The sequence below is a fragment of the Sphaerodactylus townsendi genome, linkage group LG07 (assembly GCF_021028975.2).
Source record: "Sphaerodactylus townsendi isolate TG3544 linkage group LG07, MPM_Stown_v2.3, whole genome shotgun sequence".
Taxonomy (NCBI): domain Eukaryota; kingdom Metazoa; phylum Chordata; class Lepidosauria; order Squamata; family Sphaerodactylidae; genus Sphaerodactylus; species Sphaerodactylus townsendi.
This window is the reverse complement of record NC_059431.1, coordinates 48,443,356-48,456,375: the sequence shown is the minus strand read 5'-3', so window position 1 is coordinate 48,456,375 and position 13,020 is coordinate 48,443,356. Positions and strand designations below refer to the sequence as shown.

The window sequence follows — 13,020 nt, the reverse complement described above, 5'->3', positions numbered from 1 at the left end:
CAGTGATCATATGGCAAATATTACTAAATATTACTAAGATAATAACAATAAAAATTCTCCCCTGTGCAAGCACCAGGTCATTACTGACACATGGGGTGATGTCACATCACAATGTTTCCTAGGCAAACTATGTTTACAGGGTGATTTGCCATTGCCTTCCCCAGTCATCTACATTTTGCCCCCCAGCAAGCTGGGTACTCCTTTTACCAACCTCAGAAGATTAGAAGGCTGAGTCAGCCTTGAGCCAGCTGAGACGGACTTCCATCAGAATCAAACATAGGTCATGACCAAAGCCTGGACTGCAGAACTCCAGCTTTCCACTTTGTGCCTCATTGCTGATTTTTATATTTATTTTCCTAGTCAACTCTCCATACATTACAACTTTTCAGCCCCAAGTCTACATTACAGCTTTTCAATGCAATCCTATCCATCTTTACCAGATGTGTCTCATTTTCCAAATAAGTTGTACTTATGTTAAGTGTACATTCCACCAAGTTCACTGAACAGATGTGAATTAATCCTATAATCAGAATTTACTTGGTATCTATAGCAGTTGTAGTATGCCATCTTTCTATACTTAACATTCCCTACGCTTGAAGAGTTTCACACAAATAAAAAGTTCATAAAATCCTTAGCCATGCATTAAATGGGAACATCTAGAATTCATAATTGTTTCTATGGGATCAACATGGACACTGGGATTTTCATGTAATTAAAAAAAAAGCTCTTAAGGAATCCAATATTATTTGAGTTTTCCCCCATACCACAACTCTCCTCCATCACAAATGGTTACGCATGCTGTCTGCCTCCTGCCATAGTAACTTACTTCCAGCTACTCTCACTATTCCACATTTCTTACGACATGCTCATTCAGCAGGCTGATTTTCTTAAAAACTTTTCTTTTACTTACTTTACAAAGTTGAAGTTGTCTGTGGCATCTATAAAGTCACTCATTGGGCGAAGCCATCTTTCTTTTTGTCCATCCTGAATCTATTGCCCATCAACTTTATTGGACACCCTCAAATTTGACTATTTGGGGAGCAGGAAAAAGTTCTCAGTCCCCTTTCTATACTGTGCATATTTTTATAAATCTTTCATGTGCTGATCCCCTTGGTTATCTCTTTTTCAAACCATAAAGTCTCAGCCTCATCTACCTTTCCTCAAAGCACAGTGTGAGGTACCAAAGAAGGGGTCAGAGAAAGTATACTTCAAATGATTTTTATTCATCTTTCTGAGAGTAGGAAACATTGAAGCTTGAATTTTACTACTGTTTTAGATTTCTAACCCGCAAAGCCTAAAGTCACACATTGTTTCCATTGCATTTTATGCCACTGTAACATTGATGTAAGGTAGTATTTCCATACTTGTGGCTTTCAGTGGAACATGCTAAAAACTCCTCTTAGGATGACATGACATGAAGGTAATATATTTCCCTTTGAACTCTGCAAACAGAAGTAAGACAAACTAGAAGCATGCCTAAGTTTGAAGAGGCTATAATCTTCAGACAGAAATTTCAATTCGACACGGCCTTTTAGTTTGGGGGCATGTGAAACAGCTCAGTATTGTGTTGTGTAAAACACCCATATGGATGCAGAAAATAAATCCCTGCCTACGAGTGTTGCCAACAAACTGATATAGGCTCGAATGTTTCCTGTTTCCACTCACCTTGCTGCATGATTCCACATTCTGACAGTTAACATGCAAAAACCCAAAAGTTCCTGGTGGTAAAGAATATTCAGGACCAGTAAACCATTCAGCTTGTGTAGAGTCTTCCTGCTGCTATACACAAGCATCCACCTGGGGTCAGTAATAGCACATCAGACATTCCACAGCATGGTATGTAACTTTATTCTTCTATCATAATAATTTAAAGTATTTATACACCACACAGTCACTTTAAAAAACACAAACTTATACTTATTAGTTTATCCATGAACCACATCTAAAAGGGCTTTGCAAAAGACTGGGCAAACTGGGGGGATTTTCAAGCATAAAAATAAGTTTGAAGCCTTCTAAGAGACAGCCATTTGGAGTGTCCATGAAAACCAGTGTTCCCTCTAAGTGTAAGCTTTCCCCAGAGACCTCTCACTAGCCTCAAAATATCCATATGTTTGGCATTAACTAAAAGCTCTCTTAGCTGTGATGGACTTAAGAGCCAACATGTGGAAATAACATTTTTTTCTCTAGAAATCCCACAGAAGGAACAATAGAACTAAAAAACAGAAAGAGACAGACACTCCAAGTATTCTAACATTTCTGAAATATTACTTATCTCTGGGCTTCATGATTTAGATATTAGAGTACATATATACTCACAAGGCTTGGGAACACAGGAAATTAGAAAGCACAGAGAGGTTTACAGTGAGATCACATTGCAGTTGCAACTCTAGGCTTGTCTACAGACTTCTTCCACAAATACCTTTCCACTTGGCACACAAAATGATAAAATTCAACTACTCTAAAACTAACATGTTTTTCTCCATACAAGATGGGAGCACTGGGGGGGGGGGGGGGGGTGTTTTTTTCTTGCTCCAAATTCTATGCTGCCCTAACAGGGAATTAAAGCAGTTCTTTTAAAAACTGTCTCAATTGGTTCAGCAAAAATACAAACAAATAGCAAATTTAGCAGAATATTCCAAGATACAACTTGCTTTGTGCCCAGAAATTTCACCTACTCTTCCAGTTTAGGCATTGAAAAGCATGCAGGCACCATCTCCAATTCAACTACAACAACGACCAACATTATTATCAACCAAGTCACTGAGTGTCAGGCGAAATCTGTTTTGTCTGGTGGTCCCTCAAATCCATACTGTGCCAATATTTCAAAAGAAGAGGAAGAGGACAAGGAAGAAGAAGAGGAGGAGGAGTTTGGATTTATATCCCCCGTTTCTCTCCTGTAGGAGACTCAAAGGGGCTTACAATCTCCTTGCTCTTCCCCCCTCACAACAAACACCCTGTGAGGTGGGTGGGGTTGAGAGAGCTCCAAAAAGCTGTGACTAGCCCAAGGTCACCCAGCTGGTGTGTGTGGGAGTGCTCAGGCTAATCTCCCCAGATAAGCCTCCACAGCTCAAGTGGCAGAGCAGGGAAGCAAACCCAGTTCCACCAGATTAGAATGCACCTGCTCTTAACCACTATGCCACTGCTGCTCCTATATGAAACAAAGATTTACCTCAGGCCATCAACAGTCTACAGCTACACTACATTTCCCATCTCAGGGAATCTCCAGTATGTGTCAAAACAGGCCTCCCCAGGTAAAAGGAAAGAATAGATTCCCCTACCCTCCAGCTGGCTGAACACATTTTCAAGTGTGGGAATAGTAAATCAAAAGGAGAGAAAAATCCAGGTGCGTAGCAACTTGTATAACACATGGAGAGCGAGTTTTGTCCCCTCACCCAAAAAAATACACTGCAAGAACATGGCCTCCTTGTATTGCACTCATGAAATCTGCTAAAGTTTGGACTGGAACCAATGATGGAGCAACCTAAGCCTCACCTTTGTTACTGCTTCCTGATGAAAGCCACTGTCCTTGTTCCAACTACTAACGTGTGCTGAACAGACTACTGGTATCCTAACTGTCTGCCTCTTGACAACAAAATAAGGTTAAAGCTTAAAAATAGAATTTAGAGGGTTATTTTTTGTTTTTCAGTAGAAAGTTTCCACATTTGTAAGTGGGAAACATCAAGCAGTGTCAGCCTGATAGGGCCTACCACTATCGCAAGGGTACACATTTAATACGAACAACTTGAAGACAATCATATTTATATATAATCCTGTCAGAGATGGAATCCAAAACCATAAAAAATTTGGCTCACACTCATGTACACAGCTGTGTACACAGGAAGGGAAAAAAGACAATTTTCTATACACATATGCCCTTCATAATCAAATGTAAGATTTACATCTTTTGTACTTGTGTATTAGACTCCAATACAAATTGTCACACAGATGGAGTCCTTAGGGTAAGAAAGCAAAGATCATCTGCATCAAGAACAAACAAGATGCAGTTATGAATGATCTAATTATGAGGGACAATGCAAATTACTTCTTTTCCTATGGAACAAAAGGCCACGTGTCCAGGGGCCAAATGAAGAATCAGCTCTTCCTGGACCTATTCCCATCCAGTTTATTGCATTGCCTCAACTGGTTCAAGGAAAGGTCAAAACAGAGTGAAAAACAATCACAAAAGATTCTAAACATGTTAGTTAGTTGAGCTAAGTATTACTTAGAGGGAGCACTGGGTATGATATATGTACATGTGGATATATGCTTTACATATTACCTAGATACACATAAATATTTAATATATAAAAAATAAAGTGCTTTCTATTGGGTCCTGATGAAAGGACATTATAAAACATTTCACCAACTGCAAAGCAAAAAAAATTATTACAATCAAAAGAATATTACATCCAACATATATGAAAAAGGTAGCAATATTTACACTCTGCTGGGTGTCCCAGGACAAAAAAGCATCCCTTCATATACATGGTATATACATTATATCCTCTTTCCTCAATATATTATGACAATATATATTTAAAAACCTTTGTTCCTGACAAAAAACCCTACAAAAACACAAGAATCAAACACACAAGTCCAAGAGCAAGAGACAACCCATTCCCCTGGCCAATGCACCCGCTGCTGGGGAAAATGTGCCACCGCTCTTTCCTGGGGTGTAACGCCTCAACATCCTGCAAGGCACTATGGGCAGCTGCTGTGAAATTGACATCCCCCGTGGTGAGCAAATCAAACACACAAGAGTGAAAATAGATGTCCTTCACCAGCATCTTTTCATGGCATTTGGTGGAAGCATTCTCCAGTGTGTATATATTCCGTGTCTGACTCGACGCACCCTGAGTGAGGGCCTGTGCTATCACTGGTAAAGGCAGATGCCCACTGTTGTCAATGCGTTCACTTGAAGGGCAGCCATTCACGCACAGTTGTAGGTCCTGGCTCTCTTCATAAGCCATCACCAGCTCTTCTGGCATGCGTATGGCTAGTGTTAAGTAGCGTCCTAGCTGGCGCACAAACACAGTGGTCCCAATGTACTTGGCATGCATTTCCACATATCTGCCACTCACTCTCTCCACAATGCGCAAGCTCTTGGTGTCGCCATCACCGCCACTCGTCGTGCCATCAACAAAAGCTGCTGGCAAGTCGTCAGTCACTGCCTGATACACCTTCTGATCAGTACAGTCTTGGTAAGATTTAAAGATAATAGTTATCTGTAGAGGAGAAAAGGAAATAATGGAGTTAGAGCAAAAGTACCCTATATCACACTTCACAGTTGTGTGACCCAAGAGGTTGTGAATTCCCAATATTTTAAATATTCCCCACTGCTAGAACTAAATTGGCCCAATGTTAGAACTAAACCCTCCTGCATTCAGAGGAAATAAATCTCTGAATACCAGTGCAAAGAAGCAGCAGCAAAGGAAGGCCTTGGCCTTTATGCCCTGCTTGTTTGGCCCTCCAGGGTATCTGAGAGATCACTGTGTGAGACAGGACACTGGATTAGATGGACCACTGAGTGGATCCTGCAGGGCTCTTATTCCATGCTTAAATTCAAAATCTGCTAAGATGCTACTAGTAAAACATAGCAGAAAATTTAATGTACAACTCTGAGATATACATCTGGGAAATTTAAAACATCCAAACATGCACAATGCAAGTTCATAAAGCTTAACCTATGGAATATCTACTATTCTTCAAGGAATACGTCCTAGATTTGAGAAGTGATAATCATGTTTATGTGAAGGATTTCAGATGGCACATTTCCAAAGTTTGGTATTCACTCTAGAAAGGCACACTTACTTAGAAACAGGACAGTTCGGACAGGTAGAGAAGTACAACATGAAAGACCTTCCAAATGTATTGTTTTCAATTTAGTTGCCAGTTAACCAACAATGAAACGATGGAAGAATATTCAATTCCAGGACTATTGCAGAATACTTAATGAAATTTCTTTCAAACATGAAAAAGATCTTCTGCTATGGAGAACATCACTTCAGTGTAAGCACACAAAGGTATACCAATATCACTTTATTGCTAACCCATATGATGAGCAATTGCAGTTACTGTGTGGAAATACTTTGATGAATAAGTGTTCCCCAGTTTACAGTAATGGCTCCATATAAGCATTCATCCTGGAAAAGTGAGTTTAGACTAGCATTCTTAATCCTTATCAGCACCACTGATGTTCCCATCCAAGAACTATGCCAATCATAATTGAATGAGGAGCTTGTACATTATAGGAGCACCTTTATCATTTCAGACTTTTAAAGTTAAGGTTTTTTTCACAGGATACCTTATCTTTAATTGGTTGTGCCCAGCACCCTCCTCCAACAGATACAACAACAAATACCTCCTACAAACCTGTACAAAAAGACACAATGAAAAAGAACAACAAGGGTGAAAAATTCTTTAATTACCTTTGTCGTCCTGGACACATGGCAATGCTGAGCAGTCTTAACAACCTTTGGCCCATACACCTGGCATGGCCCGCCCCCTCCCACTTACAGCTTTCTGTAGCCCCATCCCTCCCCCCAACACACACAAACACCCCTAATTATTTTAGCTCCAAAGGCTCCCAGCGGAGCAGTCTGATTGGAATTTTCCAACAGTTTCCTCAGTATAATCGCTCAGACGGCTAACTCAGGACCAGCTGCAGTCAAGCAATCTGTTAAAACCATTGCTGTGGGCCACAGCTGCAACTGCAGGACTTTTGAGGGGGAGAATTCTATTTGTATGTCCTCTGGCTTTGAGCATAGCTCAACCCTTTTCATTCTACTGGTGAAAGCTACAATCCCTCTTTAGAATCAATCATGTGAGGGTTACAAGACTAAACTGAGCCTGAGGGAAGACATTCTGGAGGTTGCCTCACAAGCAATTTGTTGTGCAGACTATTCCTCTCCCCCCCCCCCCACACACACACACATTTAAAAGAAGGGGGAAATGCTTGATATATGGCCTTCTACAGGACTGGAAACAAATATATCTAGTAGTACTAAACACAGAGCTGCATGAAGCTGGAATCACTCTGAAGGCACACCAGTGCCACTCAGCTAGGAAAAAAATTATTTGACATCCCGCTGAATTAAGAGTTCTGTGCAAGTCTGCTCACATCTAAGCAGGAGATTAACTATACAAATTACCTCTAATGGGACCCAGAACTCTTCCCCCACACCAGGGCTGCCTTCCCTTTGACAATGCAATAAACCTGACACCATCCATGATGAAGAGGCACATTTTCTCCAAGTAACATTCTCTCCAGGATTCCTTGAATGGTTTTTTTCAGTTCTGTCAATTTGACAACTAACTCTATCACTGGAAGGATCTGTGGTTATAGGTTTTAGAAGCAGGATTTTTAAAAAAGAAAACAAAGAGATACACGCAAGACCCTATGGGAAGAAGAGAACAGTGTCTTCTGTGCCTGCAGGATTCTGCGCACTCAAAAGTTAACTGCACAGCAAGTGCAAACCTGAATAAGGTCCAGGGTTACATGATGGATGATGTAACAAAACTCTTCTGTTGAGAACCCCAAATCCTATTCTCATGCTAGACTTCTAGACCAGGGGTAGGGAACCTGCGGCTCTCCAGATGTTCAGGAACTACAATTCCCATCAGCCTCTGTCAGCATGGCCAATTGGCCATGCTGGTAGGGGCTGATGGGAATTGTAGTTCCTGAACATCTGGAGAGCCGCGAGGTTCCTACCCCTGTCTCTAGACAAAGAGACTGCACAGTCCCTCTGAAAGAGCAATGCTTGAGGGACCTCTGCCTATGCAAGCAAGTTGCCAATTGGAAAAACACCACCAAAGATCAGCAAAGGATCATCCCCAAAAAGGCCACACCACACCACATCATTTGCTTTTTTGCTGCTATGAGCATAGCTTGTCTACACAAACTACACAATAATCTATTAAAATGCAATGAACTTTCCAAGGCTAGTATTAAGTGAAGTAGCATTAAAAAAACCCTGGATGCATTATGCAAGACAAACGTTAAAAGCCACCTCTAACTTCATTTACAAACAATAATGCAGTACTACGTGAAGTGTGCCAGCCCTGCCAGTTAAGAGTGTTCTGCCTGTTTGTTTTCTTGAATATATTAGTGAGCTGCAAGGAGGAAGACTATAGCAACACCACTAGAAAGAAGGATATAGCTGCTTCTGCTGGTGGTACAAGTTTTTCACACATTTATGTGGTTTACACATAAATATGACATGAAATTGTGGTCCTTCAGAAAATAAAAAGTTTCAAACAGCTACACCTGCACTCAGCAGTGGCCCAAGCAAACAGGCACACAATCAAATCATGCCTGTGGATGTAGGTGATAATACCTATATATGTTGTTCTTCCAATCTTAACAGAAGTTACAGTTAAAAGAACCATAAAATAAGGTTGTTTTAACTGCTGTTCATTAAGGTCTTCAGTGCAGATACACGTTGGGGACTGCACTTGTACAGGCCTGCCGATCTTGGCAGATTTCTTCCTAGCCCTGATTAACAGGAAGGGGCACCCCTCTCTTCCAAAGCCTACTGAGATGGTTTCTTTCCATTCAAAGCATCTCCCTCCAATTCCTGCTTGCCTTTGTATGACTGATGAGTAAGCATAACATGTTTGCAGGAAGAGAGTCTACAGCAAGACAGGAGGAAGGGAATGTGTGTGTCTGCACAGAAGACCTTGATGAACAGCAGTTACAGGTAGGTGCAACCCTGGTTTCATCTTCAGTGCATCCTTACATTGGGGATCTTTTAGCAAGTCACCGTAGATGGAGGAGAAAGCTCTCCTGCTTACTGGAATAATGAATGTAACATGGCTCTCCCAACCTCCTCACCTCTTCTGGCTTGTAGATTCAGCGTATAATGACAGAGAAACGAATAGTCTGAAGTCTAAGTGGATGCTCTGCAGATCTCTGGAAGAGGGCCCTTTCTGAAACGGATGTGCTCTGTGCCCATGTAGAAAGTGCTTCGACTGACTGAGGACAAAGTTTCCCTACAGCCTTGTAGTAGTATAACAATGGTTGACACCACCAATCTAAATACAGACTGTGGGTATGCTTTCCTGCCCTTCTTAGGGCCTGCGTGACATATGAACTTTAGCTCTGTCAACATAATAAAGCTCTTTTAACATTGAGCAAATGTAACACCTTTTCAGCCTCAAAGGTGGGGCTCCGGGAAAAAACCAGACAAGATTAAATCCTGTGCCAAGTTACAGATAGAAAGTATCTTAGGTTAATAAAAAAAATTCAAACCGGGATGCAACACCACCTTCTCACCATACATCTAAAGGAAAGGAGGATCCATTCTGAGGGCAGCCAATTCACTCACCCTCCTGGCTGCGTTATGGCAACTAGAAAAGTTACTTTCTTAATAAGGAAGTCACTAGGGCATGAAGTTAAAGGTTCAAAGGGAGCCTTCATGAGTTGTGCTAACACTAGCGAAAGTAACCATTGAGATAACAAGCAAAACATATGAAGAATGCCAAGATGGCAGCCATATAAAATTTAACGGAGGAGGCTGAGAGGCCCTTGTTCACTAGTTCAAGGAAGTATTATAACACCTCAGGTAGGGTACATGTAAAGGGCCCAAAAGTCTTCTACCATGAGTCCAGTCCTCGAAAAGTCTCCATTTTCTTTCATATGAAGACCAGGCAGAAGTGTGTCTAAGTCTGTAATAAAACTTGCCTAGTTCCTTCCAGAAGGCCTACACCTGAGGCTGTATGAGCCATGCTGCTAAGTGAGGCCTCTCTATATTGTGGTGCCTAAGACTCTCACACACCAAATGATCCCTCACCTTTGGGAAGGGAATGATGTTCTCACCAGTATACACATGGCCTCATCTGAGATTAGTTTCCCAGTACTCTGGGAATGAAAGGGAAGGGGAGGGGGATTAATAAAGGAGGTGCCCTGATAACTTGGGTTGGGGTGAGTCTAGACTTTTCCCAGTGCCCTCTGGAAGGTGTCCAGGACCAGATGGGTTTGTAAATGTTTGTAAACTTTCAGAGTTTGCCGTGATTAACCAATCATCAAAGTAGGGGTAGATACAACATCCCTGATTGTGAAGGAATGCCATCACCATGGTTACATACTTAGTGGAGACCCTGAGGGCAGTAGCCAACCCAAAGGGAAGTACAGTGTGTACAGAAATATGGAAGTAGGCATCCATCAGATTGATGATTACAAACCAAGTGTTCTTTGAGAGTAACTCCAAGACAGCAGGTAAGAAGAGCAGTCTAATCTCTGAAGCCATGAGATATTTATTTAAACAATATAGATCTAGGATGCAGTGATGGCCACCATCTTTTTATCTAGTATCATCTATTTTGAATAAAAGCCCCAGTTATAGAACTGAACTGGGGAGATCCAACTCTAAAACAGCACCCTTCTGAAATAGCTCCTGTAGCTGTGGGGCTTGTTCAGGGAATGGGATCTCTCTTGCCTGATCAAATAGGAAACAGGAATTGTGCGGAACTCCAACCTATAACCATTACCAACAATGTCAAGAACTCAAAGTTTTGAACAAATTAATTGCCCTTCCTCTTGAAAAAGGAACAACCTGTCCAAAAATCCACACCCTATACAGAGGGTTCTGGGACTAGTCACAAACGCTGAGCAGACTGTTCCCACTGATGCTTTCCCCTATACTACAGGATCTGGATGGGGAATTATGTTTTCACCTCTGGAAACTCCAGGGTTGAAAAGGCTTTTGTGGAAGATACGGCCAAGGTGCCTGGCAAGGATGAAAGTGTTGGCTGCAATAGAACAAGGTTGCAAAGTCTGATCTGGTTGGCAAGGCAGAGCCATTGAATGTAGGGCTCTCCAGCATTTTGCCTTTTGGCAATTCTTTCTGGCTGACTGGAGAAATGTGTCCAATCCAGCAGCAAACAATGATGTACCCTTGGAGGGTAAATCTCCTACTTTGGCCAGAGGAAAACCATGTTCCTAAGCCAGGAGTGGCGTTTGAGAGTGACTGCAGACACCAGAGAGCACGCTGCTGACTCAGTCATGTGGCACCCAGAGTTATTCCTTGTTTGGAAAATTTTGATGATTTGACTGGGCTGACCTAGTCTCCTCTGTGATAAGAGTCCCACAGAGCCACTTAAAAATACCCCCCCCCCAACCAGATCAACTAATAATTCACAATCCTGAAGCTGAAGACTGCTGAAGAGTACACCTGCCCAACAGCATCTAGCCTGTGGCTTTCTGTTACTGGGAGTAGGATGTTGCCCTGGTAATTGTGTGAACTTCAGCTCCTCAGTGATGACTGAAGAGGAGACCGAATGAGTAATCAGGAAAGAACAAGAGTCCAGTGTTGTCCTGTAAATATTCTCCACCCTATTAGACATGGCCAGGGTGGAGGATGCATTTTAGCTTCACATGGCTTAGAAGCCAAGGTCAGAAAAGACTTCTAATATGGGGAAGGCTACTGTCCCAGACATTTCAGTGTAAAGTCTGCTAAGGATCTTATATTTGGATTTTTGATCTGCAACAGTAATATCAATATCCAAAGTCTTAGCCAGCCTGTTCCTTTGCTCCCTGTAGAGGTGGAGGTTCTCACTGGGAGCTAAAGGTGCAGGTTACTGACACTCTCATCAGGTGATGACTCAGGCTTTCTGAGCCAAAGGTAGAGGCTCGCTCCACCTCCCCTTCCTCCAAATCTGGGTCCAGGTCACCCTGATATGGAAGGGCAAAAGAGGCAGGTCTAGCCAGAGACACTAAAGCTGAACTCCCCATGGACAATTGAGAGTTATTAAGTACACTGACCCACTGTTGGAAATAAGCGGGAGTGGGGAAGAAAGGAGGCCAAGGCATGCCCTGAGGTCAGGTAACAGATGAAGGTGCCTGAACCAGAAACTGTTCATGGGCAACTGCTGCTGTTCACCCTCACATTTAGAAAAAAAGGCAACTCAGAAGGCTCAAAGCCTATGGTTTCTCCTGAGATACGTCTGGAACAGTAGCAGGTATTGGATTATGCTTCTTCTTCAGCTTGTCCCAATGTTTATGTTTGTGTCTTTTTGACTGACCCAAGGAGGTGGAACAGCAACTCAGATTAGGCCAAGAAAGACTCGGAACAGAAGGATCATTGGAAACATTTCTTAGGAGGGCTTTGGAGGAAACCTGCCTGGAGCACCAGAAGGGAAACCTGCCTGGAGCACCAAAAGTCAGTGAAGAGTCCTTTTCCAAAGGAATGGTGCAGTAAGTAAACAGACCTAGGAAAGTTGTCTCAATTATGATGAAACAGAGAACCATTCACAAACCACAAGTCAAAACTCAGTAAAAGGTGTAGGAAGGCCTGCTCACGTCAGTGACAAAGAAAGAACTAAAGGGAGAGGGGGCATGTGATGGTATGAGTCAGAAGAAACCATCTTGAATTGGTCTGGGAGGGAGGGGCACCCCCTGCTGTTGCTAAGTGCTAGGAGGAAATCTACTGAGATGGTCACAGGTGTAGTCCTCAATGTGTGTGTGTGCACTAAAGACAAAGATGAACCAGAAGTTAACAACAATGGTGGTGAATAATCAACAAGAGTGGTTCAAACGCTAATGACTAGAGCTGGTCCTTTACCATCAGTGAAGTTATGCCCATGGGAAAATACATTCCCTTACAGATATTTGAAGCCACTACTACCATTAATAACTTTCTTACATTAAACCGTTAGACCTCCTCCCTTTGGAATCTGGCACATGCCATCCTTGGAAGAATTTTTAAATATTTGTTTGAGCTGGCCTTGGATGAGCAGAGCTGAACTAGGAAAAGGGGTGAATTCCACCACAGATTTTCATATAAGGTTCATTATGGGTTTGTTTTTTATTACTATTTTTCCTAGTATGATCCCACAGGTGGAATGCATCGACCAACACTGCTTTTTTCTTCAAGGCACATGTGTAGCCACAGAATGTATACATTGGTAGAAAACCACTTCCTCTTTTAGGAACTCATGTCCTGACTGCCTAAACATGGAACCGTAAAATAGTTTAAAGCACACCAAGAGCAAAGGGTTGGCTCAGTCACAAGAGTGGGCTGC

The 13,020-nt window shown here is 42.2% G+C and overlaps 1 protein-coding gene across 5 annotated transcripts in view; it reads right to left on the bottom strand.

Annotated features, from left to right (window-relative positions):
• Nucleotides 1-3,028: 3,028 nt before the first annotated feature.
• Nucleotides 3,029-13,020, bottom strand: part of RGMB (repulsive guidance molecule BMP co-receptor b) — a 36,066-nt gene continuing 26,074 nt past the window's right edge. For all 5 annotated transcript variants that reach the window (XM_048503722.1, XM_048503720.1, XM_048503724.1 and 2 more), the window contains one exon: nucleotides 3,029-5,225. In XM_048503722.1, coding sequence (XP_048359679.1) covers nucleotides 4,566-5,225 — 660 coding nt within the window. In that variant the 3' untranslated portion in view covers nucleotides 3,029-4,565. The remainder of the gene's footprint in view (nucleotides 5,226-13,020) is intronic.